The sequence below is a fragment of the Eptatretus burgeri genome, chromosome 3 (genome assembly GCF_056783735.1).
Source record: "Eptatretus burgeri isolate ZD-2024b chromosome 3, Ebu_testis_v1, whole genome shotgun sequence".
NCBI classification, from domain to species: domain Eukaryota; kingdom Metazoa; phylum Chordata; class Myxini; order Myxiniformes; family Myxinidae; genus Eptatretus; species Eptatretus burgeri.
In genome coordinates this window covers 53,934,963-53,960,098 of record NC_140963.1, presented here as the reverse complement: position 1 = coordinate 53,960,098, position 25,136 = coordinate 53,934,963, and the positions used below count along the sequence as shown (strand labels likewise).

At 46.3% G+C, this 25,136-nt stretch overlaps 2 protein-coding genes across 2 annotated transcripts in view; both read right to left on the bottom strand.

The window, feature by feature from the left end:
• Positions 1-18,054, bottom strand: part of LOC147029912 (ubiquitin carboxyl-terminal hydrolase 2-like) — a 26,543-nt gene extending 8,489 nt beyond the window's left edge. The window contains exons 1-7 of the mRNA XM_085872146.1: positions 18,007-18,054; positions 16,936-17,181; positions 16,112-16,222; positions 11,333-11,463; positions 11,002-11,142; positions 8,313-8,476; positions 7,775-7,909 (exon numbers count right to left, since the gene is read on the bottom strand). Coding sequence (XP_085728272.1) covers positions 7,794-7,909; positions 8,313-8,476; positions 11,002-11,142; positions 11,333-11,463; positions 16,112-16,222; positions 16,936-17,181; positions 18,007-18,054 — 957 coding nt within the window. The 3' untranslated portion in view covers positions 7,775-7,793. The remainder of the gene's footprint in view (positions 1-7,774; positions 7,910-8,312; positions 8,477-11,001; positions 11,143-11,332; positions 11,464-16,111; positions 16,223-16,935; positions 17,182-18,006) is intronic.
• LOC147029911 (uncharacterized) lies at positions 17,061-25,136 on the bottom strand. Its single transcript, XM_085873415.1, has 5 exons — positions 24,585-25,136; positions 20,158-21,167; positions 20,004-20,065; positions 19,407-19,533; positions 17,061-18,412 (listed from the first exon to the last, which is right to left on the bottom strand). Exons 1-5 carry the CDS (start codon positions 24,641-24,643, stop codon positions 18,216-18,218), a joined length of 1,455 nt encoding a protein of 484 aa, XP_085729541.1. The 5' UTR covers positions 24,644-25,136; the 3' UTR covers positions 17,061-18,215.

Sequence of the window (25,136 nt, the reverse complement as noted above, 5' to 3'; positions counted from 1 at the left end):
CAGTCTCTGGCTCAAACAATGCAGGTGACAGGGAACGTGGCTGGCTGCTCACACGCAGTCCAAGGCCTTCCCTTTTGAACTGAACTCAGTGAACCACAACGGTGCTTGGGCTGCACAAATGCAGTCTCCGTGCCAGCTCAAGTGGCACACGCCATGAGCACAACGAATGGATGCATGAACGGTTTGAACTGAATGCAGTGAACCACAACGGTGCATGGGCTGCACAAACGCAGTCTCCGTGCCAGCTCAAGTGGCACACGCAATGAGCACAACGAATGGATGCATGGACACAAACACGGTGCACGGGCCGCCACTGCAGGCCCGTGTTGTAGCTGCCAACAGGGCAGTTCTTGCAGCTTGCAAACTGTTGCTTTCTGATCCTGGCGCACATGGAAATGAACAGGGGGGGCAAAGCAAAAATTGAACGGGGCTGGTGAACAGGGGCAGTGGGCATGGCATGGCAAAGGTGAGCAGGCAAACTCAGCCCGCAGAATAAGGCCGCTGCAGGCAAACACAGCCGGCAGATGAACTGGCCGGGACAGGCCTTGAAGTACCACAGCTGCAGATGAAGTTGGCCGGCCTCCGCCTTGAAGCAAAACACGGCCAGCCGATGAAGTTGGCCAGCCTTTGCCGTTCAATGGAGGTTGGTGGAGGGAGTGCGGTGGTGCTGGCCACTTGGAAGGCGGGCTCGGACCTACCTACCTGTCTCCCTCCCAACCTATCGCCTTTGCCTGTCACTGTACATACCCACTCCCTTAATTTGTCAAACCCCAATTTAGCCCCAACTTATTTTTTTATTTTTTTTTTTATTTTTACTTCCCCACTATAAATCGTCCCCTAACCCCCTTTATCGTCTTTGTTCGGCTAACCTATTCTGTCACCTAGCCTACTCCCAACCCCTACGTTCCCTTCCCGGAGGGGAATAAGGGAGAGCTAACGTCCTGTGTCGAGGCCCAACTCAAGCCTCAGAATGGCCTCCCCAGAGTTCGGCGATCTTAACACCAAGTGGGTCCAGCGGCCCACAACGACAGCGAGGGGATGGATGGTGCGGAGGGGTACATCTCCTAATCTACCCTAACCATTAACTCTTAAACTACCCCGGGGCTTTCAACAAGCGCCTCTCGCTTAAAGTATTGGTTCTAACAACCCAGATTCCCGTCGCCTGTGTTGGTGTCCTCACAATTTCGGGCCTCGCCCCCCAATTTTCTCTCCGTGCCCTCACACGGTCTCCTGGCTGGGACACGTGGCTCCCTCCGGCAGGCACGACCCTCTGCCGAATCTCCCGCTATGGCACCCCCGGGCACTACACTGCCTCCGAGCCTACCAGCTCCCTAACACCGGGGAGTGCCCCCCATGGCACCTCCCCTGAACCGCACACGTGGCAGGCCGGCCTCCCGGCTCCCTTTCCGAGGGTCACCCGTGCCCACTACACTGCCCACGCGGCTAATGGCGCCCGGGCCCCCGCACCAAGCAGGCGCACCCGTGCCCACTACTCTATCCCGGCACCCATGGGCCCATGGCCTACCGCGGCCGACTAGCCTGGTGCCCGGGGTACCCACTCAGCGATACTCACCTTTCGCAGCCACGCTCCCAAGCCCGTCAACAGGGCTCCTGCACCCCTCCAAATGGGTCTCGAGCCTACTTTCCCACCAACAGCAAAACGACCTCCATTTTTCAATTTGACTAACCCAGCTAACTCACTTTACTCTGACCCCGGGGTCCCTTGGGCGGGAGTCACTCCTCCCCCCAATCACTCATCGCACCATGCATTCCCCATTCACTCCACTCACACAGACCCGCTGGCCTCACTCACTCACCAAGCACATGCCTCACAACTCACCAACTTTTCAACACACACACCGCTGAACTCTGCCATCCTTCTAACTACATCCCCTAACTAACTCGTGCTCCCACGTCGTCCCTTAAACTACAGCACGTTCCTTTTAACACTACGTAGCTAAACTACGTCCCCACTACACATCCAAAGTCTGTCTCTGTCTCCAAAATAATCATTTTATTTCCCAACCTAAAGCTCACTAAATCCCTCTAACTAATCCATTCCACGGACTCCATGAGGACTTACCCCTGCCCCATGAAGTCGGTCTAACTAAGCTAACCCTTCCCCCTAACTAGTTTTCCATCCTGTGCCCAGGGTAAGGGGGGTCTTTCACCCCTTGCCCAGGAATCCTGTACACCCGAAAGTGAGCCTTGCTTTTTTTTTCTTTTTTTTTTTTCCCATGCGCAGCACCTGCGCGGCAACTCAGAGCTCGCGCACTTTGCACCTGCCCGTGACGTCATGCAGCTGCACGTGTTCCTCGTCCCTCCTTGGACGGGACCATCCGGCAGAGATACCCCTCCTGCCGGATTCCAACCCCACGTGCAGCCATGACGTCACCGTGCGCATAAAAAAAAAAACACAAGCCACACGTCTCGAGGGGTTCCCCACGCGAACACATGTGCTTTGCCCGTTGGAGCTTAACACACACGATCGCGTGGAGAACCCGTCCGGTCCAAATCCATTTACCTGCCTAACTTTGTCCGTCCGCGGGATCGGCAAATCCACCGCGTGCGTTTCCGGACCGGGACTTCACCCTCGCAAGCGAGCACGTGGCGGTCTCGTGCGTTGCACAGCACGAACCGCGTGCTCACTGCTGGGTGAACCCGGCACGGTCCTCGAAACAACCACAGCCGCTACTCGGCTTTCTCTCTTCTCATGTCGCCGTCTCCGTCTCCATTCAACCCACGCACACCTGCGTGTCACGACGCACACAGTCCACACCATTAAACTCACACCGGGAGACGCGGCTGCGTGCTCCCGCATGCCAACCGACATCTCCCTCTCATACCGCTCTCTCACACACACGGTCTCCCTTGCACAACCCATACCACTCACACGTGGTGCTCCATTCACTCGTGCCTCACTCACACACGCGGGGGCACTCAACCGCGGTTCCTCACTCATACTGGCCGTTTCACTCACACACACGGCCTCTTCCACACACGGTTCCTCATCCACACACGGTGCCTCATCCAAACACGGCGTGCTGGGAAGCACGCACTCCAGCACCATCGCCACCACACCACTCACACACGGGGTCGCTTCCACACACGGGGACGCACTCACGCCTTGCACCACACACACAGGGACAACCACACTGGGGATTCGTGTCCCCACAAGGGTCTCCGGGGCCTCTATACCCCCCAAGCTCTCCGTGCACCCGTCCACAGCACCCGTCCCCTCAACCTCGCAAAACACGACCGAACTCACCTGGTCGTGACTCGCCTCAAGGCATACTCCCTCCCCTCGTTCCTGGAGGAGGCCATCCAGGTGCTCGCACCGGGTCCCTACACGCTCCGCGAGCTCAACCCCATTGTCCTCCACTACCTCCGTGTGTGCGTGCGCGTCACTTACCCCGTCTTCATCGTGTAGTCTTCCCTCTATCGTTCCCATCTCCCGTGTCTCTGCCAACTCTTCACCCTTTACCTCCCTTGTCTCAACTATTATTTCTGTTGTCGTCACCTCGTGTCTCGTCTCACACGTTTTGGTCTCCCCATTTAATTTTTCCCTCTTGGTCACCGTCGCGACCCTCGCCCAACACGTTCCACGAATTATTTTTTCACCCGCCTCCACCGCGGGCCTGTCAGCCGTTGCACCCCCACCCAGCTCGTTTGCTCCCACACGTGGAGTCGCCATTCCCAGCTCCCTGGTCACTGCCTTCATGCCCGCCTGCAGGCATCGGCCCATGTTCTGCGTCTCACCCCGTAGCTCTTTCATCTCTTCTTTCATGTTTGCTTCCATTCCGTTTATTTGCTGTGTATTCGCATCCATCGTCGTTTTCACTTCATTTGTATTTGTATCCATCTTTTCGTTCATGCCTTTCATTTCGTTTTTCATTTCATTTGTGTTTGCATCCATTTTTTCGATCATTTTCGCATTCATCTTTTCGTTCATTGCCGCCAGCATGGCGCATAGCTGGGCCATGTTGGATGCACTCAGCTGAGCAGTTTCGGCAAGGGTTGGGGAAGGGTTTTGGTGGAGAGGGGGGGGGAGGTGTCATACGCCGCGGCCGCACCCACCTCGGGCCCTGGGTTCAGTTGGGCGAGTCCGTGTTCCTGCACAATCAACATTTCCTGCTCGGGGATTCCATCCTGGGCCATGGACTCTACATTATTACACATATACATTTCTAATACCCCCGGCTCCCGCTCGCCTTGAGACGCCATCTCGCTTCTCGTGAAGGGTTAATTTGCTCGCTCGTAATTTGGAGGGAATCGGGGGTCGCTTCTCTCACCCCTGGACCGATTCCCGTAAATTTAGCCGGAGACAGGAGAGCCCGTTTTCCTGTTCTCCGATACCAGTGCCGCGAGGAGGGCGATGAATTTGTATCGCACGACCTGACACCAGTGTTGCGGATTTCGCGCCCGCCAGCGTGCGACGGCCACGTAACTCGAATCGCGGCACGTCGCCCACCGGACGGACAATCCAGTCGTGACCCTCTCGGACTAACGCCGGGAACCAGTCACGGGTGGACCTTTCGGTCTCACCGCGATCGAGCCAATCAGCCCCCGCGTGGGATAGGGTTGCTCGCCAAATTCGACCTACCTAAGTACCCACGCGGAGGGTAGACCGGGCGATCGCACCTCGCCGCAGGTCGACTTCGGACACGGGCCACTTAAGCGACCCGTTCCGTACTATCAGAATAACCGAGCGGTGTTATCGTCGACCTCGACGGTTCGATTAATTATCGGGCGTACTCAGCCCACTACCAACCCTTTAAGTGAAGCAAGATGGGGATTCAATGGGGGAAAAGACGAAGCGAAGCGGGAAACAGTTCAACAATAAAGCACATTTATTCGCGGCACACGGGAAGCACACAAATACAATTCCACCAAATGCACACAAAAAAGAAAACACAATTCCATTTACACAAAAAGCAAACATAAAAGTGAAAACACAGTGCAGAGCTAATTCCGACTACCGAGCACACGGCAACACTTATACAATTCTACTTCACAGACGGCGCCGACAACACATACCCAAAACCAAGGAAAAGAAATACCCTCAAGAATGAGGTAGGCCTGGGGCCGAGACCGGGTTGGGCCTACCCGTCTGGTGATGAGACGCGGAGCGGCGATGGCCCCGCAACCCGCGGGCCTCGTGGACAGTGCCTGGCAGGGGTGGGAACGGGGCCCCCTTGGTCGCACTATCTCAGCGCGGGGGAAACAGGAGGGGGTTGCTGATGCTCGGGGCATAGAGGATCTTTATTATATGCGACGAGCGTCTCCACCTCGGCCAGGTCGCGCTGTCGGCCTCCCAGGGGTGCAGCTCCCTGCACGACGCGAGCACCCCCTCGTCCGGTGTCGCCGCCTTTCCACCGCTCCGTCCCCTCCGTTCCGACTCCCACGCACACGACGAGCAGCTCCACCGCCCGCGAAGTCTTGACTCTCTGTTTCCGACTCTCCTCTTCTTGACTCTCCGACCCGTTCTTGTTTGCGACTCTCCGACCCCTCGTTCTCGTTCTGCTGACTCTTTCGCTCCGACTTTTACGACTCCTTTGACTGACGAACACCGTCCTTTTATCCCCCCGTAACTTCGCCTTTGACCCCCTCCCTTTGACCTTTCAACTCGCTCCCCATTGGCCCGAGAAAAAGTGGGCGTGAAGGCTTTTTGATCCACAAATTTGCATATATCGATCGCCCTGGGGGCGGGGCCAATTCGCCCCTCGCTCACCGATTGGACGGCAAAAAGTGGGCGTGTGTCGTTTTCGATCCGTTTTTGAAGCAGAAAATCCGTGATTTTGTACACACTGTTCAACGTGCGCCCTACACGAGTCCAGCATCGGTGCCCATGAGTGGCGCGAGATGACGGTGATGCGATGGTGGCGAGTTGTGACGGTAAAGGTCGTGGCGGTTGTGGTGAAGCGGTGGTTGTGGTCGGTGGTTGATGTTGTGGTTGTGATGGTGGCGATTGGTCCAAAATAAAGATAGTAAAAGAAAAACGGCTATCCTGAAGAGTCGCAGCACGTATAAATGACATGTATTCCCACTAGACAACGGGTTTGGGCCTAACTACACATGCACTTACCGAGATACCTCACCTAAGGGACCTGAATGGTGGTTTGCGAATCTGGTAACCACAACAATATATATATATATATATATATATATATATATATATATATATATATATATATATATATATATATATATATATATACAGATATACACAAATATCTTTCTCATCAGATCTTCCAGGTCTTCTAATTTGCAGCTTGTCCAACTTTCATTGTCTTGTTCATCTCCTCTTCTTTCTTTCAGATCCTATTTGATTGTATGTTCATTGTTATTAACCTCCGCCATCGAAGATGGATGGAGGTTACTGTTTTCACCCCTTTCTGTTTGTTTGTTTGTTTGTGAACAGTAATACGGAAAACTCCTCGACGGATTTCGACGAAACTTGGTGGGGGGTTAGGTCTGGTCCAAGGATCATGCCATTAAATTTTGGACTGATCCAAAATCCAATATGGCCGCGATGGCGGCCAATTTGAAAAATTATTTGAATTTTTTTTTGCATATCTACAAGTTTTAAGTGATTTCCAACTAAATCCCCACCCCCCCCCCCAAAAAAAAAAATTGTAAGAGAAAAAAAAATTATTTGCAACTTTTTTTTTCAACAAAATTTCGATTTCTTTTTTTTGCATTTCTACATGTTTTTAGTGATTTTCAACCCACACCCAAAAAAAAATTGTTAGAGAAAAAAAAATTTGCAAATTTTTTTCAACAAAATTTCAAATTTTTTTGCATTTCTTCATGTTATAAGTGATTTCCAACAAAAAAACGCCAAAATTTTAATTTCAGCTGATTTTGGAACTTCAGGTGGATATACCCACGTAAAATCAATTTCTGTCTCAAGTAATCTAGTGATGACGAATGAATTGAGTATGTAAAAGTTAAAAGTAAAAGGGAAAGTTGCAAACTATAACTCTGTGAACACTGTTGATGTCAAATTGAATGAATAGGATATCAGGTTCACTTGATTGACCAAGCAGTATTGGCGGCGGAGGTTTTGCACTCTACCGAGTGCTCCCCCTCAACTTAAATGACTTGTTTCAAACATGAAAATAAACCTTTTGGGGATAAAAATAAGGAGTGTCTGAAGGAAAGAAAACACAGAAGCAGAAATGGACAAAGACAAAGGAGTGTCACCGATCTTCCCACATGCAATGCGATTAATCTTCGATACAAACTGGTCCAGAAATACGTCATAAACGATTGAATCCTCCACGACCTCGTGAGGGAACAATATTTGATGTTGCACCACACTATGAAATGGACATTGGCTACTGGGGTTGTCTTTGTGAGACCAGCAATTGGGTAAAGTTCTTGAAGCCATTGAAGAAATGGCTGAAGATTGTGTAAGATTTGGACCTGATTTTAACTTAAGAAGGCAAAGGAGAGAATAGTGAATCATCTCTGAGTAACTTCATGACTCTCATGAAGTATATACCAGATAAAAAGGAGCCCAGAAAAGTTTTGCTTCAATCTCTTTGAAAACATATTTTCACATAAAATGCCATTCTCATGTTCAGCACCTCAATCTGGCTCATCGAGCCTTGGATCCCAGATTCAAACACCTCGTCCTGTGCTGTTTTGTCTCTTATCTACGATTGATAATCTACGAAATGCAATATCTGTACAATATCCACCATGAGGCTGAGACAATGTAGAAAAAGCTTAACTTTTGTGTCAGTGATATTCTAAGAGGTCCCTTTACCTGTATCTGCCTTGCTGTGTTATGGCTGGGTAGAAGATGTTTGGCAGTATTGGTAGAACAGCACATACGCCTCATTTGTGCAAACTTCATTTTCATTGATCTCCTTCACTTTGTGGTCGTCAAACATCCTCCATCCTGTGCAACACACAAACATGTTAAGGCTCAGCAAGTTCGACGTTTCAGCAATAGAGTGGTGTTCAGTGGTTGAAGGACAAAGTAGAGGGAGACTTTGGCAAATGAGGGATGTGAGGAGGAATGAGGGGTAGGGGAGGATGCACGGGGTGGACAAGATGGATACAGAAGCACACTCTCAAGATGGAGAAATTGGAAAAATTTGGAAGGAGGTGATGTTGGGAGTTGGAGGGTGGAGTGAATGAGTTAGTAAAGATAGTTTGAAAGCTTATGTTCACAGCAAAATAATCGAGCAGTGAACAAATGGGAAGTGAGGTTTGGGGGACGGAGTAAGAGTAGCAAATTTAATGAGCACAACGGACACACTCAAACAAATGAATACACCCAATTGGCCTTCCTGACATACCGGTGTGGTTCCCCTTTGTGGTGCTTCTTTCTGGTAGCTGCGCCATACTCGTATAATGGTTGAAGGGAGAGGACTCATGATGATTGATAACAGCATATAGATCATAGGTCGTGTCCGTGCTGCTCTGTTGACTATCCAGACAATTTGCTGTGAGGTCAAGGTCACTTCGGGAGGTTGGGGGAAGGAGGGGAGTGGATGGGGTGAATGTTAATTTCTATTGTATGTCAATTAAATCAAAATTGAAACCTGAAACACGAATTTATGCATATTTATGCAAAAGGAAATTATAGGCGATGTAAGTTGAGAGAATTTCAATGAAAACAGTATTGTGATGAGAGTAGTTACAAAATTAAGCCAATAGCTCATTGCACAGTGTTGGTGATGAGGTATTCGTGGTTCGGATGTGGCATGCTTCTGTGTGTTATCAGTTCTCGCAGGGGTGCAGCACTGTCGCTGATGCCGTGCCCCCTGTATGTGAGAACAGGAATTTGTAACATGTTTGGGGTGCCTGCAATGAGGGTCAGCGTTCGTCCTTTGGGGGCCCCATGCAAAACGCAATAATGACCCAGTGAGGTCCCCGTGAGCCCTGTCAATCTGTCATCACATTAAAATATGCATTTTAGCATCCGTCTGTCTGACGTTGATTTATTCACTCGTTACCTCTGTAATCTTAACCAATTAAACTTGCCAAGTGGACGACCGGTCATAAAGAAAGGTTGTAACAACTTCATGTGCCCCCCTCACCAGGAGTTGGGCGATGTAAATTATCTTTGTGAATGTGTACCATGTCGTGCCGTTCCCATTGATGGTGGGAGAGGGTATTATGAGTGCCGTTTCAGAAGCCTCAATTATATCACGAGTAAGAATAACAACAATAGTGCAATAATTCGCAGTCATAAAAAGGATAATGGGATCCCCCAAAGCTGCTTCTGCAAATATATTTCTCCTTATTTTTTGTGGTTATAACAACTGTAACCCCTCATCTCACCGGCAGCCATAAACACAAACTCACCAAAAAGCCGATCGATGGGAGAGTTCCATGACCAATCAGCTTGCCTCGCCAGCCGTTCATTATCTCCCGTTCCTTTTATTGGAGTGCTTGCTTGAGTGCTTAAGCCACTTCGCAAGTGCTCTACAACCTGATTGGTAACTGAACACACCCCAGCACATGTGGTCGACCGAGAACCCTTCTTCTGGTTCTGTCGATTGTGTGATGTAAAAAGTTAATTTTGGGTGATTTGTTCCCTTTTCCCCTTCAGTTGAGCCATTTTTCGCTTTGCAGCACCGCTGTGATCGTTTTGTTTCATCCTTGGGACAGCTGCTCTGATTTTAAAAACCACAACATTCTGTCATGCTCATGTGCCCATTTCCTCATGAGGGGGTGTTTTGTGATCATACAGTAAATTGTCGTGTGGATTTGCTCAACAATATGAACATGTATTAATTTTTTGTTGTTGTTGTTGTATACCTTGTCGAGGCTCGAATGGGAGTGAACACACAACGCCCAGCAAGGGGGGCATGAGACAAGAGGAGCGGGAGAGGGAAGGACAAAACAGTGGGGAACAGAGACATTAGATCTGTGGAAGGGAGAGGGATGTGGCAGGGAACACGTGGTATACAAGATGGACATTACAGGGACTTTCAGGAAGGAAAGCAGGTAATTTGAAGGAAGTGGGTTTTGGGTGGATTAACGGGGGTAGAAAAGATCGTGGTTTTGGATGGGGGGAGATAAGAGGTGGTGGTGACCAGCTGTTTTGAATGCCAGAATGGGGTTGTTGGCAGACGTTGAGCTCCCTGTGGAAATATGGTGGGGACAAATCGCAGACACAGCAGGGCGGGGGGGGGGGGGGGCGAGACCGGAGAGGAGACAGAAGAAGACAGAAAGACCACTGACTTGCCGAAGCAGAAGTGGATACTTTCAGTCCTGGGATGACTCCATTCCACCTATTAAAGCTGAAACCTTCCTACATCGCTCACTCGGCACTGCTGCATCATCAAAAGACATGTGTGAACACTGTGGGGAAGCACAATAAGTCTCTCTCAAACACTGCCTGTTGCTAGCAAATTCCACCCGATCAATATTTCGTTTTTAAGAATATGTATAACATTAAGAATTACGCAAATTTTATTGTGGTTATTGTTGCATTTGTAAACATTAAACGTCGTTTTTATTCCATTTAACCTGCCTTCTCTACGACTACTACGAACCCTACCCCCCAATTTTGTCATCGTCCTATTTCATTAAACATCAGGGAAATTTTTTTTATCGATTCATGATGTGACACTGCTTTCTTTCGTTGAGATGCACTGATGCGGCATTCTCTTTGCACTGTTTATTACCACTCACAAGTTGACATGTTTTGTGGGCAAAGTGAGACCCCACCCGTGGGGACCCCATACAATTGCATGCGTTGCACACCCCGAACGCCGCTTCTGCTGGAAATAGCTCGCTCACTCTTCACTAAGGACACCATGGGATTTTTAACATCCACCAACAAATGCCAGGGACGGGACACCCGGTTTAACATCTGTCCGAGGGACGACACACACACTGATAAATCGCTCTGCCTGTGAAACAACACGATGACAATTTATAGCTTGGTCCAGATTCGAACCCAGGCAAGACAACTCAGAGGCAAGTGTATGTGCCTGTAGGCTATCCTGCCAGCCCTGGAGATGAGGTGCTCACCTTATGGGAAAGTCCACATGATTTTCAAGTTTCGTTCCATCATGCAGGAACCGTTTAAACTGAATGATCAGCACTTCGGGTGGATGGCTGATCGAGACTTGCATAAACGCCACTCTATTCATCTTGCACTGTGGGCAAAACCTGGTCGGTCGAAGGAGTGAAGGTTCACAAAAGGAAGAATTCACAAAAAATCAAACAAGGGGAAGAGGTAAATAGAAACATGATATTTCACGTGTTATGATGCTGTGTTAAACTGAAACACTGAGAGAGAATGATGATCATGTGGTCATTAAACATTTGACCAGAGAGTTCTGTTCTTTTTCTGCCTTACCACATTGCATCTTCATCGAGCTTCTCTGGTGCGGTGAATTTGAAAAGACATTCCGATAGGGTCGTGCTGGTGTTGGGGTCTAATGGCAATGCCAATTGCAGGTACTTGAAGGGTTCACAGTTGATCGACACCTGAAATATATCGCATTCACAAAATGAGATCACTGATGCAACAAAGGCTTCGAGAAAGATGATTGAGGAGAAGACAACAGGGGTGAAAAGAGAAAGAAAAATTACCCCCGTGCGGGAGTGACGGTCGTCTCTGCGAGAAAATATATAGCCTCCTGAAGGTAGGGCAGTTTTTGCAAATTTGAAGTTTTTTTCATCATTTTCCTCATTTTCTCATTTCCTCAACAAATCGTCATTTTCGCATGAAAATCGTCATTTTCGCATTTTTTGCCAACTTTGAAGTCACGTGACATCACGTGACGAATATCGAAAATCCGGCCCGATCAAAATTTAGATATTGTCCCATAGATTCAAATGCCACAATCAAATTCAAGATCGCATGAGAAATGACGGGAGATAGAATTTGAAAATCGTCATTTTCGCAACGGACGGACGGATCGAAGGACATCTACACCCATATTATTATGTCATGCTTGAAGAGATGACCGAAAAAGGAGGGGTTGCCCTTTTGATGTCACAACGTAAACACTTGGTTCATGGGGTATGAAACCCTGGTTCAAATCCCATCTCCCACATCAAGGAATAATAAGGAAACTGTGGCAGGAAGAGACCATTCGGCCCATCATGCCTGCAACACATCAACACCACATCAAATATATCCATCAAAACAAGGTAATTTAATTGGGGGAATGAGAGAAGGAGTGTGAGATGGGGGGAGGGGGGTTGGGGGCAATTTGGCACAATCAGGGATATTCCAAGGGTGCTTAAATTAAAAATAATATGGGCAATACCCCTGGGTACTCACCTGGTTGGATAATGATAATGAGGAGGAAGTCAACATGGGATGGAATTTGCAAAATGAAAAAAACAAAGTGGTTTCAAATATCTATTTTAGGGAGCAATCCCCACCCCTAACCCAACCCTCAGGTCTTTCCGTGGACCCCCTCAGACCCAAAATGTTTTTTTTTATGCCATGAACAATCTTTGGTACATCACGGGTGATGAAGGTTGTTGTCTAGTTTCATCGGCATTGCATGTCGAGTTTCTGAGAAGAAAGCAAATACCTATTTTGGGGTATAACCCCCCGTAGACCACCTTCTGGCCTGATTTTTTTTGTTATTATCCCCCGCCAACCATCGAAGTTGGTGGGCGATACAGAAATGGGTTCCATACGTCCGTCCGTCCGTCCGTCACATTTCGTTTCCGGAGCTTAACGACAAATCCCCTCAAGATATATTTACGAAATTTAGTACACATATCAAGCAAGTGGTGAACTGGTGCCTTTTGATATTTAGAGATTTCCCTCAAAAAAATTTGTCACTTTCCATGGAAACAAGGGGTATTAAGAAATAATTGAGGTTAACCTTTGTTTCCAGAGCAGAGTTGCAAAACTATTAACTATTTCTTGATGAAATTTGGTGCACACATCAAGAATAAATTGAACTGGTGCCTTTTGCTACTTGTCCTCATTTACTATGGCGGGGGATATCGAAGACTCTGTCTTCAACGGATGCGAGTTATTTTTTTAATGATGTGAACAAATTTTGGGTTCATATCAGGTGATGAAGTTTGTGGTGAAGTTTCATCAAAATCATCTGTGTAGTTTCAGAGAAGTTGTAAGTGTTGATGGATGGACGGATGATGCGCCATCCCATAAGCTCCCTGGAACTCCGTTCCAGGTGAGCAAAAAATGGGGAATTATTTTTATTTTAATAAAATTGTATTTTTATTTTTAAATTTTTAGCTGCGTCGCGTTGCGAACGCTGGCTCCAAGAGAGCTCCGCGTTCTTCTTCTTCTTCTTCTTCTTCTTCTTCTTCTTCTTCTTCTTCTTCTTCTTCTTCTTCTTCTTCTTCTTCTTCTTCTTCTTCTTGTTCTTGTTCTTCTGGTGAAGACAAAACCTTTCTGACGCGTCTCTTGGACACATTCGACCTTGTTGTTATTTAATTTTATCTTCAAAAACCAAACTTGGAAGAGGACAACTTGAGGTCATTTTGCAAGGCTCACAACAAGAATGTGTCCAATCTTTGGCAAGCCAGAATATATCAGCTGGGAAACCTGAAGGTCAAACTGTCCAACCTGTCTCCTTTTTGACAGCTCAAGTGGTATCCTGTTAAGTCTGTCTCTCATGATGAGTACTCCCACTCCTGGTGAGTAATGTCCTTTCTATTTTCAAGCAGCGTTGTCTGTGATCATCAGTTTGAATTTCATCCTGACCACTTGACGTTGGATTTACTGCTGTTTCTCAAAACGTTGGACATTGTTTCCCTGACTCAAGCAAGAGTTCAAACAAACCTGTGTCTGGACATATCACAGAAGTTTGACACTCAGAATGTCATGATAAGCTTGCCACACCTTTTCTTGTTGAATACAAGGCCAACGTTCCTGGCTTTCTAAATTTTTTCACTCACACCATCAGCACACAACTTTGAACCGAACACTTCCTTTTATCATCCAGTGGATGGACTGCACCAAAACAGAATTTTGGGCCCAGTCCTGTTCCTCTAATATATAAATGACCTCTCTGATTTTCTGGTAAAAACCCTGTTTTCCTCTTTCTGACTGTGACTCTAAATTCTGCTGTGCAATTCCAACAACACCAACGGGATGATAGTAGTAACTTCCCTTTCTTCTCTGCCTGGTGTTGGCTTCATGGTGAGTGTGGCAGGCTTTGGATCCGAGGATCCTGAGTTCAAATCCCACTCGGCTGTTGAATTAATACAAGGCGGGGTTAACTCAACCTGTCATCCTTCCAAGGTCAGCAAAATGAGTGCCAGCATGCTGGTATAGTGTCGGAGTGGTGACCATCCAGTATTGTGCCCAATAGCCAAGGAGACTGCTGAAGCAGCACCAACGCTCTGCACAGAGTATCGTCCCAATCTTCTCAACCTCCTCCTCCTCCTCCTTTCGTCTGATCTTGAAAGGGTCAGATGCTGGTCTCACCCTCAGAATATCTCTTTCAATCCGTTCAAATCTCACACTTTCAACCTTTTACTCTGGAAGACTCGTCAACTGAACACACCTATTTCCATGGTAAACCACAGGAAGATGTTCAGGCTCGAGCTTTTCAGCTCAATCATAATCCATGTCGTTGTCATCTCCTGGACGACCACCTGCACCGATGTCAGCTTTTCTCAAAAACTTGATGAAAGGTGAAATCACAGTGAGGGCTCATACTTAAATACAGTTTGGGAATTGGTGAAAGGAAATTTATTCTGCAAGCTTGGTGGTGGCTAAGAAGTTAAGTTGGTTGGCTTTGGCTTAAGACTTTAAGGTCCTGAGTTCAAGCCATGACAAGATATTTTGTCATGACAAAAATCATGTGATAACCCCTGTTGTTTCAGTAATTTCACTGTGTGGAATTAAATGGCTAGCCAATATTTATTTACAACTAAAATGGTCACCAGTCGGTCATCTTGGATGTGATCTCGGAAAAAATATTGACATGCAAATGAAAGCCACCATTCGTTATCTGCTTGCCAAGTTTGAAAAAGATCGGTAAATGCATGTTGGAGAAATGGTTGAGGATGTGTTTGATACCAGGTTGTTTTTTTCAACTAGAATGGCCACCAGTCCATCAGTCGGCCATCTTTGACCACATCACAAAATAAAATGAGGTGCGTGTGTATGCCATCATGTGCTCTGCTTGTGCCAAGTTTAAAAAATTGAACCATGCATGTCTGAGAAATGGTTGGTGACACATTTAAGGAACAAACGCCAGTCGGCCATCTTGAATATTATCTCAAAAAAAATGATGTGCATGTACAAGCCGTCATTCGTTTGCTGCTTGCCAGGTTTGAACAACATCGGTAAATGCATGTCCGAGAAATGGTTGAGGAAGTGTTCAACATCGGGTTTTAACAACTAAAATGGCCGCCAGTCTTTCCATCTTTGATCGCATCACATTACAAAATCATGTGCTTCTGCAAAACATTATGTGTTGTCTTTCTGCCAAGTACGAATAAAATCGTGAGATACATGTCCGAGATATGGTTGCGGACACACACATGCAGGGACATGAAAATTGACCCAAATCCAGAAGCCACCATTTCAGACTAAGTCCAACGGGGACGAATAACACTTGACGGGTTGACTCAGCCGGTCATTCTTTTGAGGTCGGCAACATGAGTACCAACTTGCACAGAAAAGGGAGCCAATGGAGTGTCCTGCGTCAAAGTGGTAAACACATCCAGGGTTGTGCACCCAGCCAATGAAATTATCTCAGCAGCCTTATGCACCTGATGGTGCGAGGAGTATCGATTACTTCTTCGATTCTGTATTTCAGTAACATCCATTGTATTCTGTATTTCAGTAACATATGTGCAACATTCAAACTCTTTGCTGAGCTCCACTTCTTTGTCCCTGGTTTTCTCCACCAATGGCCGACCTAATCACATTATGCCTTCCAAGGCTTCCACATTGTGACTTTTCGATATCATGGTGTCTCGCTCAAATACTTCTCTGCACTCTTTTACTTTCGATTCACCTCTTCTCTCTTCGTACTTTCAGTTCCGATGAGTCACGTCCTTTTCTCATTTGTAATTTGGTATGAATATTAAAATTAACTTCGTCCAGAGAAATATAATCATTATTCTTGAAGTTGTGAAAATATAACAGCAGAAATGGACAAAGACAAAGGAGTTTCTCGCATACCTTCCCACATTCTGTGCAGGTAATCTTCGATACCAACTGGCCCTGGAATATGTCATCAATGATGGAGTTCTCTTTCTGCTTGTGAATTAACCAGCTCTCCTCCACGATATCCTGATGGAACAACTAAACACATGCATTAGTGTTTGAGATGTCCTCTTCAATGTGCAGATAAAGTGTGTGATGTTTGAAGACAAATATAAAAACAAATTATTGTTTGGTGTTGGCTTAATGGTTAGGGTGGGGACTTGGGATCTGAGGATGCTGAGTTCAAATCCAATTCAGCTATTCAATAAATACCAGGTGGGGTTGAATCTGCCTTTCATCCTTCTGAGATGAGCAAAATGAGTGCCAACATGCTGGTGTACTGTGTCGGAGTGGCGACCCATTCAGGATTGCGTCCAATAGCCTCGGAGATTGCTGAGACAGCACCAATGCTCTGCACCTTGTGGTCCCAATGGATGTTTGGAATTCTAGGACTAATTAAATTATAGCTGTCAGGGACTGTCTCAATTTTGGACATGAAAATGTCAGGGAAAGAGGAAGAAAAGGTGGTTCACCAAAGATAAGGTTAATAAAAGGGGTTTGTGGGGTGTGAGGAGGTATATGAAAAAAAATGGCTATTTTTGTGTTTGTCATATGTTGAACTGAATGTCATTTGAAAATTATCGAATACTTTCACTTTTGGGTTTGAAAATTTTTTGGCAATTTTGGGTTTGAAAATTTTTTTCAAAATTTTTTGGTGTTATTAGTTTTTGTTCTCAATGTTCAAAACCGGTAAAGGAACAAAAATCTATCTGTGGAGGTCTTGATGTGATTGAACTCACTCTGTTGGGATGACCATCAGCGCCTGGAAGGTCGATGGAGATGTCATCACACACACAGTTCAGCTCTTCGTGAAGGCAGTTGAGAAGACAGTCCAAAAACTCCTGAGCATCTTGCTGCTGAAAGGCTGTAAACTGGCGAAAATACTTATCCACCAACTTCTGGCAAGGTGGAGGTAGATCGATGAAGAGAAAGGGTGAAAAGTCAGTTTTCACAAGTCCAGCAGATGATACAATGGAATTCAATATCTGACAAGAAATTTAAAAGGAATTGAACTGCAAACACATGACGACCATGACTGATGTAGATTGTACAATCAGATTATTTTTTCTGCCTCCACTGACGAAGTCGTTCGATCGAGGCATGATGTTTATCGGGTTCTCCGTCCGTCCGGACGTCCATGCTAATTCTCTCTGTTTTCTCTTCAACCACTTATCCGATTGACCCGAAATTTTCACCATAAGTGTGAATCCTCATGCAGAATGTTTCCATGATACATCTGATGGCATTGGTCATGTGGTTCAGCGGACATATTTTGTTATATAAAAGCCTTCAGAAATATTCTTCCCTGAGAAAAATGTTTGTCATTTCAACCTGATTGGATGCATGATTTGGCAGACAGAATTATTTTATATTTTGAATCTGGGTTCAAGGATTTAAATAAAATTTGGGACAAGTATGTGTTATGATGTAATAATGTGGACGGAGCACTCAAATCTGGCAACGTTGTGATGTCGAAGAGTGTCCTTATAATTTGTCTTCTTTTTTTTGCTGTTTGGTGAATTATCGTTAAAAGTGGTCAATAGTCGTCTCGTTCCCATTTGCCATCATTCGTTAGTGGAGCTTAAATATCCAACAGTGCCCTTCCTGAAAAGTAGGCAAGTTATCGCCAGCATCCTGAACGAATCACAAATTCCTTCTCCATCTCACCTTCAGAAGGCACAGCTGCACTCACAGCAAATGATACTTCCTGCAGCCATTTGCTGTTTAATAAAAAAGAAGATGACGAAGTCGTCTCACAGCAAAACAACTTTCTTTCTTTGGTGTGATGTGAGAACCTTCCCTTATATTACCTGCTGTATATCACAGGTGATGACGAACATGTAAAATGGAACTTCCATTCATACTTTGAATGTGTAATCGTAAAAACAAGAGTGAATCTTGACCATATTTAACCCAATATAAATAATTATAAAATCCCATTCACGAAGCTTGGAATGTTGTCCCATGAAACCTGCACCTGTTTAACGAATGAACCATGAAAGAATGCTCCGGCTTTCTCTCAACGTTTGCTTACCTTCAGATTTTCCGGCTTGATTGCGAGATGGTCTTTATAAGAGTACACTGTGAGGCTCCTCATTCCAATGCAGATCTGTTTTTTGCTCCAAAGAGCAAACATAATCTGGGCAAAGGCAAAGGTCATCTCTCCACCGGACCCAGATGGGTTATGAGGGTTTAATTCCTTCAAGAATGTCTTTCCTGTCAAACACATTGAGAGTTTGATGAGTATGAGGGGAAAAGCAGTGAAATAAAATTTCAAATTGATATTGTGGTGACTGGAGGTCTTTGGGTCTCTAAATATGCCGCCTGCTCGTGTTCGACTCACTTGGGCAACTCACCAATGCACTGGATCAAAACTACCACTTGACACCCTTAAACCTCTTTCTCGAAGCGAAGTAATCCAAAGTGTAAATTTATCGTTATTTAATTCCCAGACCATGACCATAAGTTATTCTTACATTTAACTCTATATTGTGACTCCACATCCTCAATTTTATAACTTCCTCAGAAACTATTTAAGTAATAATCTCTCAATTTATACTCCCTGAGTATGTAAGATGGGTGTGTTCATTGGTTTTCGAGTTTGAAGGACTAAAAATTTAGCTCGAAGGTAGCGTACTTGCAGATGAGCATATGAGCTGTAAGGTCTGAGTTTGATCTCAGTCAAGATGGGATCTGACTGGAATCTGTTCATCTGGTGGGCTACAGACGGAATGATGTGTTTTCGAGTATGTAATTATTTTTGAAGGTACATTGAGGCAACTGACATTTGCGAAGCATTCACTGGTCCAGCACTTCAATGATCCCGTTGTGCCTTTCAAAATGGGGTGGCAATGGTGTGCTGAGACCCTGGAAAACTCCGAATCCCTGTCCCGAATAACATCAAACGGTGATGTAAAATCACCTTGTATATCCTTTGGTGGTGTCTCCACTGCTTCAGCAGCATCTTCGATTCTTGGAGGAAGGCTGGTGAGTATTCAGGGCAGAGATTTTGTGACGTAATCATTTGGAAATTCCAAATAATTTGGGGACATCAAATATCCTGTGACTATGTGGTAGCTTTGATGCAGAGCTAAATTTTATGCTTTTGAATTAACTAACTTTTGCAGCAATGTAGATCTAAAAACCACGAAAATCATACAACTGTGAGAACGAACTTCACAACAAGCCGTTATCGGACCAGGTTACGAACCGTGGAAGTACTCCAGTAGACCAGGAGTGTTTGCCAAACACTGCAGGACGCAATTCATAAAGCAAGTCAGGCCAAGGTTCACGAGGCCAATGAATCCATCTTGGGTATCGGTCTCCATAGGTTTGATCTAATGTTAGGTTTGGGAAGAGGAAAACAATTAATGGATCGTTGAACCGACATTGAGTGAAACAATCCATTGACAGACAATGTGCTTCCTTCACTTGTTTTCCTGTTTCCTTCCTTCATCTGTTCATCTGCAGCCAAGATCTCAGTTAATACCTGTCTCCCTTGTACCTGTGTCTCACCCTTTCAATGCTTTGGGTTCCTCATAGACGGTTCACTCAACCTGATTAATCTCCTGTCTGTGTGTGAGTTGCTTTGGCAACTCGATCACATGGTGCACTCCACAGGACAATCATGAGGGTAAACCATTTGATGTTAACAGAGATTGGATGATATGTCCTATTTTGGGGATGAACAAAATGTCTGAAAAGGTGAGGATGGACACATTGAAGAGAAATAAATGTCGGAATAAAGAAGGAGGAAAGAAACGTGCAGGTCGGTCGATGACCTTCATTTGTTTCTTTATTTCTGTACCTTTTTATCCTCGGGACAATCTCCGGCAGCTGGTGGAGATTTGCAGTCAAAACGATTCATTTCTGGAACAGAAAGTTTTTGTTTCAGGAGAGTTCAGTTTTACAAAGATACAGACACTCGTACAAAGGAAAATGTAGATTGTGTTTGGTCTCACCTCTGATGGAAGATGGGCTGAGTGCAGTATTCGGTGGTTTGACTGCACCTGGGCAATGAGCCGTCGTGTTCATTTTGATTGCAGACAAGGATGTCTTTGTAAAATTGCCAGCCAATTGGGAATGAGGCACTGCATTGCCTTTCACTGCAGACGACACCTCACTTGCTGGTTTGCCTGTGGATGGGGAAGGGGACTCTTTGCTGCTCTTCACTGCAGACATTGAGGTCTTTCCTCGTTTGTCTGCAGATGTGGAAAGAGGCTTTTGGCTGCTTTTTACTGCAGACGTTGAGGCCTTTGCTCTTTTGTGTGCGGATGGGGAAGGAGGATTTTTGCTGCTTTTAACTGTGGACGTTGAGACCTTTGCTGGTTTGACTGCGGATGGGGAAGGAGGCTCTTTGCTGCTTTTAACTGTGGACGTTGAGGACTTTGCTGGTTTGTCTGCAGATGGGGAAGGAGGCTTTTTGCTGCTTTTAACTGTGGACATTGAGGCCTTTGCTGGTTTGTCTGCAGATGGGGAGGGGCGCTGTTTGATGCTCTTAACTGCAGATGTTGAGGCCTTTGCTTGTTTGTCTGACAATGGAGAATGATGCTTTTTGCTGCTTTTGAAAGCAGACAAAAACTTCCCTGCTGGTTTCGCTGCAGATGGGGAAGGAGGCTTTGTGCTGTTTGTAACTGCAGATGCCAAAGCCTTTGCTTCTTTGTCTGCAGATATGGAAAGAGACTCTTTGCTGCTTTTAACTGCAGGCATTGAGGTCTTTCCTTGTTTGTCTGCAGATATGGAAGAAGGCTTTGTTCTGCTATTATCTGCAGCTGGTGTTGTCTTTTCTCGTTTGTTTTTCAGCATTGCAGGAGCCTGTGCCTCAGCTGATGATGTCAGACATTCGTCAGGTTTAAGTCCATCCTGATGCCGTTCACTCTTCTCATGGGTGTTTGGCTTTCTTCGACGCCAAAAACTCTTCTTTCTTTTCGCACTCTGTGGTGGTTCTGGTGGTTTTTCAACAACACTGGAGCTGCAAGGAATGAAATCGCAAGAGGAGGAATTACAACATATTCGATGAGTTCAATTTACACTTCTTTTCAATTTCGATGAGTTCAATGAGGTTGACGACGAAGGAGGTTTTCCTCTTTGTACTCTTGCACAAACATCTTATCATCAAAAACAACGGTATCCCTAGATATTCGCAAATTGTGCAGCAATGGAACAAATTCTCTTTTCCTTTTTCTATCCTTAACAATTGATGACTGCAATCTATTTATTTTGAGGCTCGCAGGATGGACTCAAGGTATGCACACTCGTCTCTGAGCCGTCTCGCCTGGCCTCAAATCTCAAACCATTCAGAAAATGCCATCCTCGTGTTTCGGAGGCAGGCAAGGCATCGATGTGTTTGTCCGTCCCTCCGATGAACATTAAATTAGGCGTCCCGTCTGTCAACAATTGTTGGAGCACGTTAAAGATCCCATGGTTTCTTCCATGAAGAAGAAGTTTCCATTCAGATTTGTAATTTGTTCAGGTTGATGAGTGATCACCGAAATCACCGACATTGGATCTTGCCAGCCGGTTCGTGAAAGACTTCGGCCAAAATCTTTCCTGGGCCAAACAGACAATAAACTGTAGAAATAGGTTGTCTTAGTTGCAGTGGGAGTGGTGGTAGTCGTCGTTGTCTTTCACAAACCGTAGTACCTGCCCCATTAACATCACACCTACCTGTCCCATTAACATCACACCTACCTGCCCCATTAACATCACACCTACCTGCCCCATTAACATCACTCCTTCCTGCCCCATTAACATCACACCTACCTGCCCCATTAACATCACACCGACCTACCCCATTAACATCACACCTACCTGCCCCATTAACATCACACCGACCTACCCCATTAACACCACACCTTCCTGCCCCATGAACATCACCCCCACCTGCCCCATTAACACCACACCTTCCTGCCCCATTAACACCACACCTACCTGCCCCATTAACACCACACCTTCCTGCCCCATTAACATCACACCTACCTGCCCCCTTAACACCACACCTTCCTCCCCCATTAACATCGCACCTACCTTGCCCCATTAACATCACCCCTACCTGCCCCATTAACATCACCCCTACCTCCCCCAATAACACCACACCTTCCTGCCCCATTAACATCACACCTTCCTGCCCCATTAACATCACCCCCACCTCCCCCCTTAACATCACCCCCACCTGCCCCATTAACATCACACCAACCTCCCCCATTAACACCACACCTTGCTGCCCCATTAACATCACACCTACCTGTCCCATTAACATCACCCCCACCTGTCCCATTAACATCACCCCCACCTGCCCCATTAACATCACACCTACCTGCCCCATTAACATCACACCTACCTGCCCCATTAACATCGCACCTACCTTTCCCCATTAACACCACACCTTCCTGCCCCATTAATATCACACCTACCTGCCCCATTAACATCACACCTACCTGCCCCATTAACATCACACCTACCTGCCCCATTAACATCACACCTACCTGCCCCATTAACATCACGCCTACCTGCCCCATTAACATCACACCTACCTGCCCCATGAACATCGCACCTACCTTGCCCCATTAACATCACCCCCACCTGCCCCATTAACACCGCACCTTCCTGCCCCATTAACACCGCACCTTCCTGCCCCATTAACATCTCACCTACCTGCCCCATTAACATCACACCTACCTGCTCCATTAACATCACCCCTTCCTGCCCCATTAACACCACACCTTCCTGCCCCATTAACATCACACCTACCTGCCCCATTAACATCACACCTACCTGCCCCATTAACATCACCCCTTCCTGCTCCATTAACATCACACCTTCCTGTCCCATTAACATCACACCTACCTGCCCCATTAACATCACCCGTTCCTGCCCCATTAACATCACACCTACCTGCCCCATTAACACCACACCTTCCTGCCCCATTAACATCGCACCTACCTTGCCCCATTAACATCACCGCTACCTGCCCCATTAACATCACCCCTACCTCCCCCATTAACACCACACCTTCCTGCCCCATTAACACACCTTCCTGCCCCATTAACATCACACCTTCCTGCCCCATTAACATCACCCCCACCTGCCCCATTAACATCACCCCCACCTGCCCCATTAACATCACACCAACCTGCCCCATTAACACCACACCTTCCTGCCCCATTAACATCACACCTACCTGTCCCATTAACATCACCCCCACCTGTCCCATTAACATCACCCCCACCTGTCCCATTAACATCACCCCCACCTGCCCCATTAACATCACACCTACCTGCCCCATTAACATCACACCTACCTGCCCCATTAACATCGCACCTACCTTTCCCCATTAACACCACACCTTCCTGCCCCATTAATATCACACCTACCTGCCCCATTAACATCACACCTACCTGCCCCATTAACATCACACCTACCTGCCCCATTAACATCACGCCTACCTGCCCCATTAACATCACACCTACCTGCCCCATTAACATCACACCTACCTGCCCCATTAACATCACACCTACCTGCCCCATTAACATCACCCCTTCCTGCTCCATTAACATCACACCTTCCTGTCCCATTAACATCACACCTACCTGCCCCATTAACATCACCCGTTCCTGCCCCATTAACATCACACCTTCCTGCCCCATTAACATCACACCTACCTGCCCCATTAACATCACCCCTTCCTGCCCCATTAACACCACACCTTCCTGCCCCATTAACATCACACCTACCTGCCCCATTAACATCACAGCTACCTACCCCATTAACATCACCCCTTCCTGCCCCATTAACACCACACCTTCCTGCCCCATTAACATCACACCTACCTGCCCCATTAACATCACACCTACCTTCCCCATTAACACCACACCTTCCTGCCCCATTAACACCACACCTTCCTGCCCCATTAACATCACACCTCCCTGCGCCATTAACACCACACCTACCTGCCCCATTAACACCACACCTACCTGCCCCATTAACACCACACCTACCTGCCCCATTAACACCACACCTACCTGCCCCATTAACACCACACCTACCTGCCCCATTAACACCACACCTACCTGCCTCATTAACATCACCCCTTCCTGCCCCATTAACATCACAAATTTCCATGTTTTTACCTGGACAACAATCAAGGATATCGAATATTTAATAAAACTACATTCTATTTTCCTGCAACAATTTCAATTTATTGACTTTCATCATCTTTTGTGTTTTCTTTGTTTTTGCTCATTTGCTGACTTGATATTAAAAAACAAAATGTCTGACGAGGTGGAGGAAAATGTTTCGTTTCTGATTCGAGATTCATTCACCTGTTGATCACAAACAATGAATAATCGATTAACCACAATCCCCAAACATGAGGAGAGTTTTCACTTACCTTTCTGAATTAAAGCAACAACAGAAAACTGTTCTAATCTTCTTCACAAACTGAGACATTTTCCCAACTCTTCGAGGGCTCGTGAAACGTGAACGAACCGTCAAACCGTCCTCACGAAATGACGTCACAATGTCCTTGTTTCGTGGGTTCCAAACGGACGCGCTGTCACCATGGCGACGTGGAGTTTGTGTTATTCAAATTGTTTAATATCATATTTTCATCCTCGTCCACGTCCGTGAAATCAGAAAATCCATAATTTACCTCATCTTGCTGAACATGTGTTGTTTGGATCGTTCTCCCAATGTTACAAACATATCCGGCAACGAAAGAATAAAAATAAATTATTAAAAGGCAAATATTTAAATAAGTTCATTTAATTGGAAATGAGAAAATTATTTTATTGTAAATTGTAAAAGGTTCTTGATCATTTCCTGGATTAGTGTTCACATCTCGCTGTTGGAACATCTTCGTCATTCAAAACACCTCGTTGTGCTGGAAACCATGGCGACAGGAATACTGTGCTGTGATTGGTGGAGACTTGTCATACCCTCC

What these genes read in the sequence shown, in the direction of transcription:
- LOC147029911 (XM_085873415.1), bottom strand. Translation starts at nt 24,643, where the DNA reads ATGTCTCAGTTTGTGAAGAAGATTAGAACAGTTTTCTGTTGTTGCTTT. An exon ending in TGTTGCTTTAATTCAGAAAG is followed by an intron (nt 21,168 to 24,584) that starts GTAAGTGAAAAC and finishes CATTCCTTGCAG; the next exon opens with CTCCAGTGTTGTTGAAAAAC. An exon ending in TCTACTGGAGTACTTCCACG is followed by an intron (nt 18,413 to 19,406) that starts GTTCGTAACCTG and finishes TGTGTTTGACAG; the next exon opens with GAAAGACATTCTTGAAGGAA.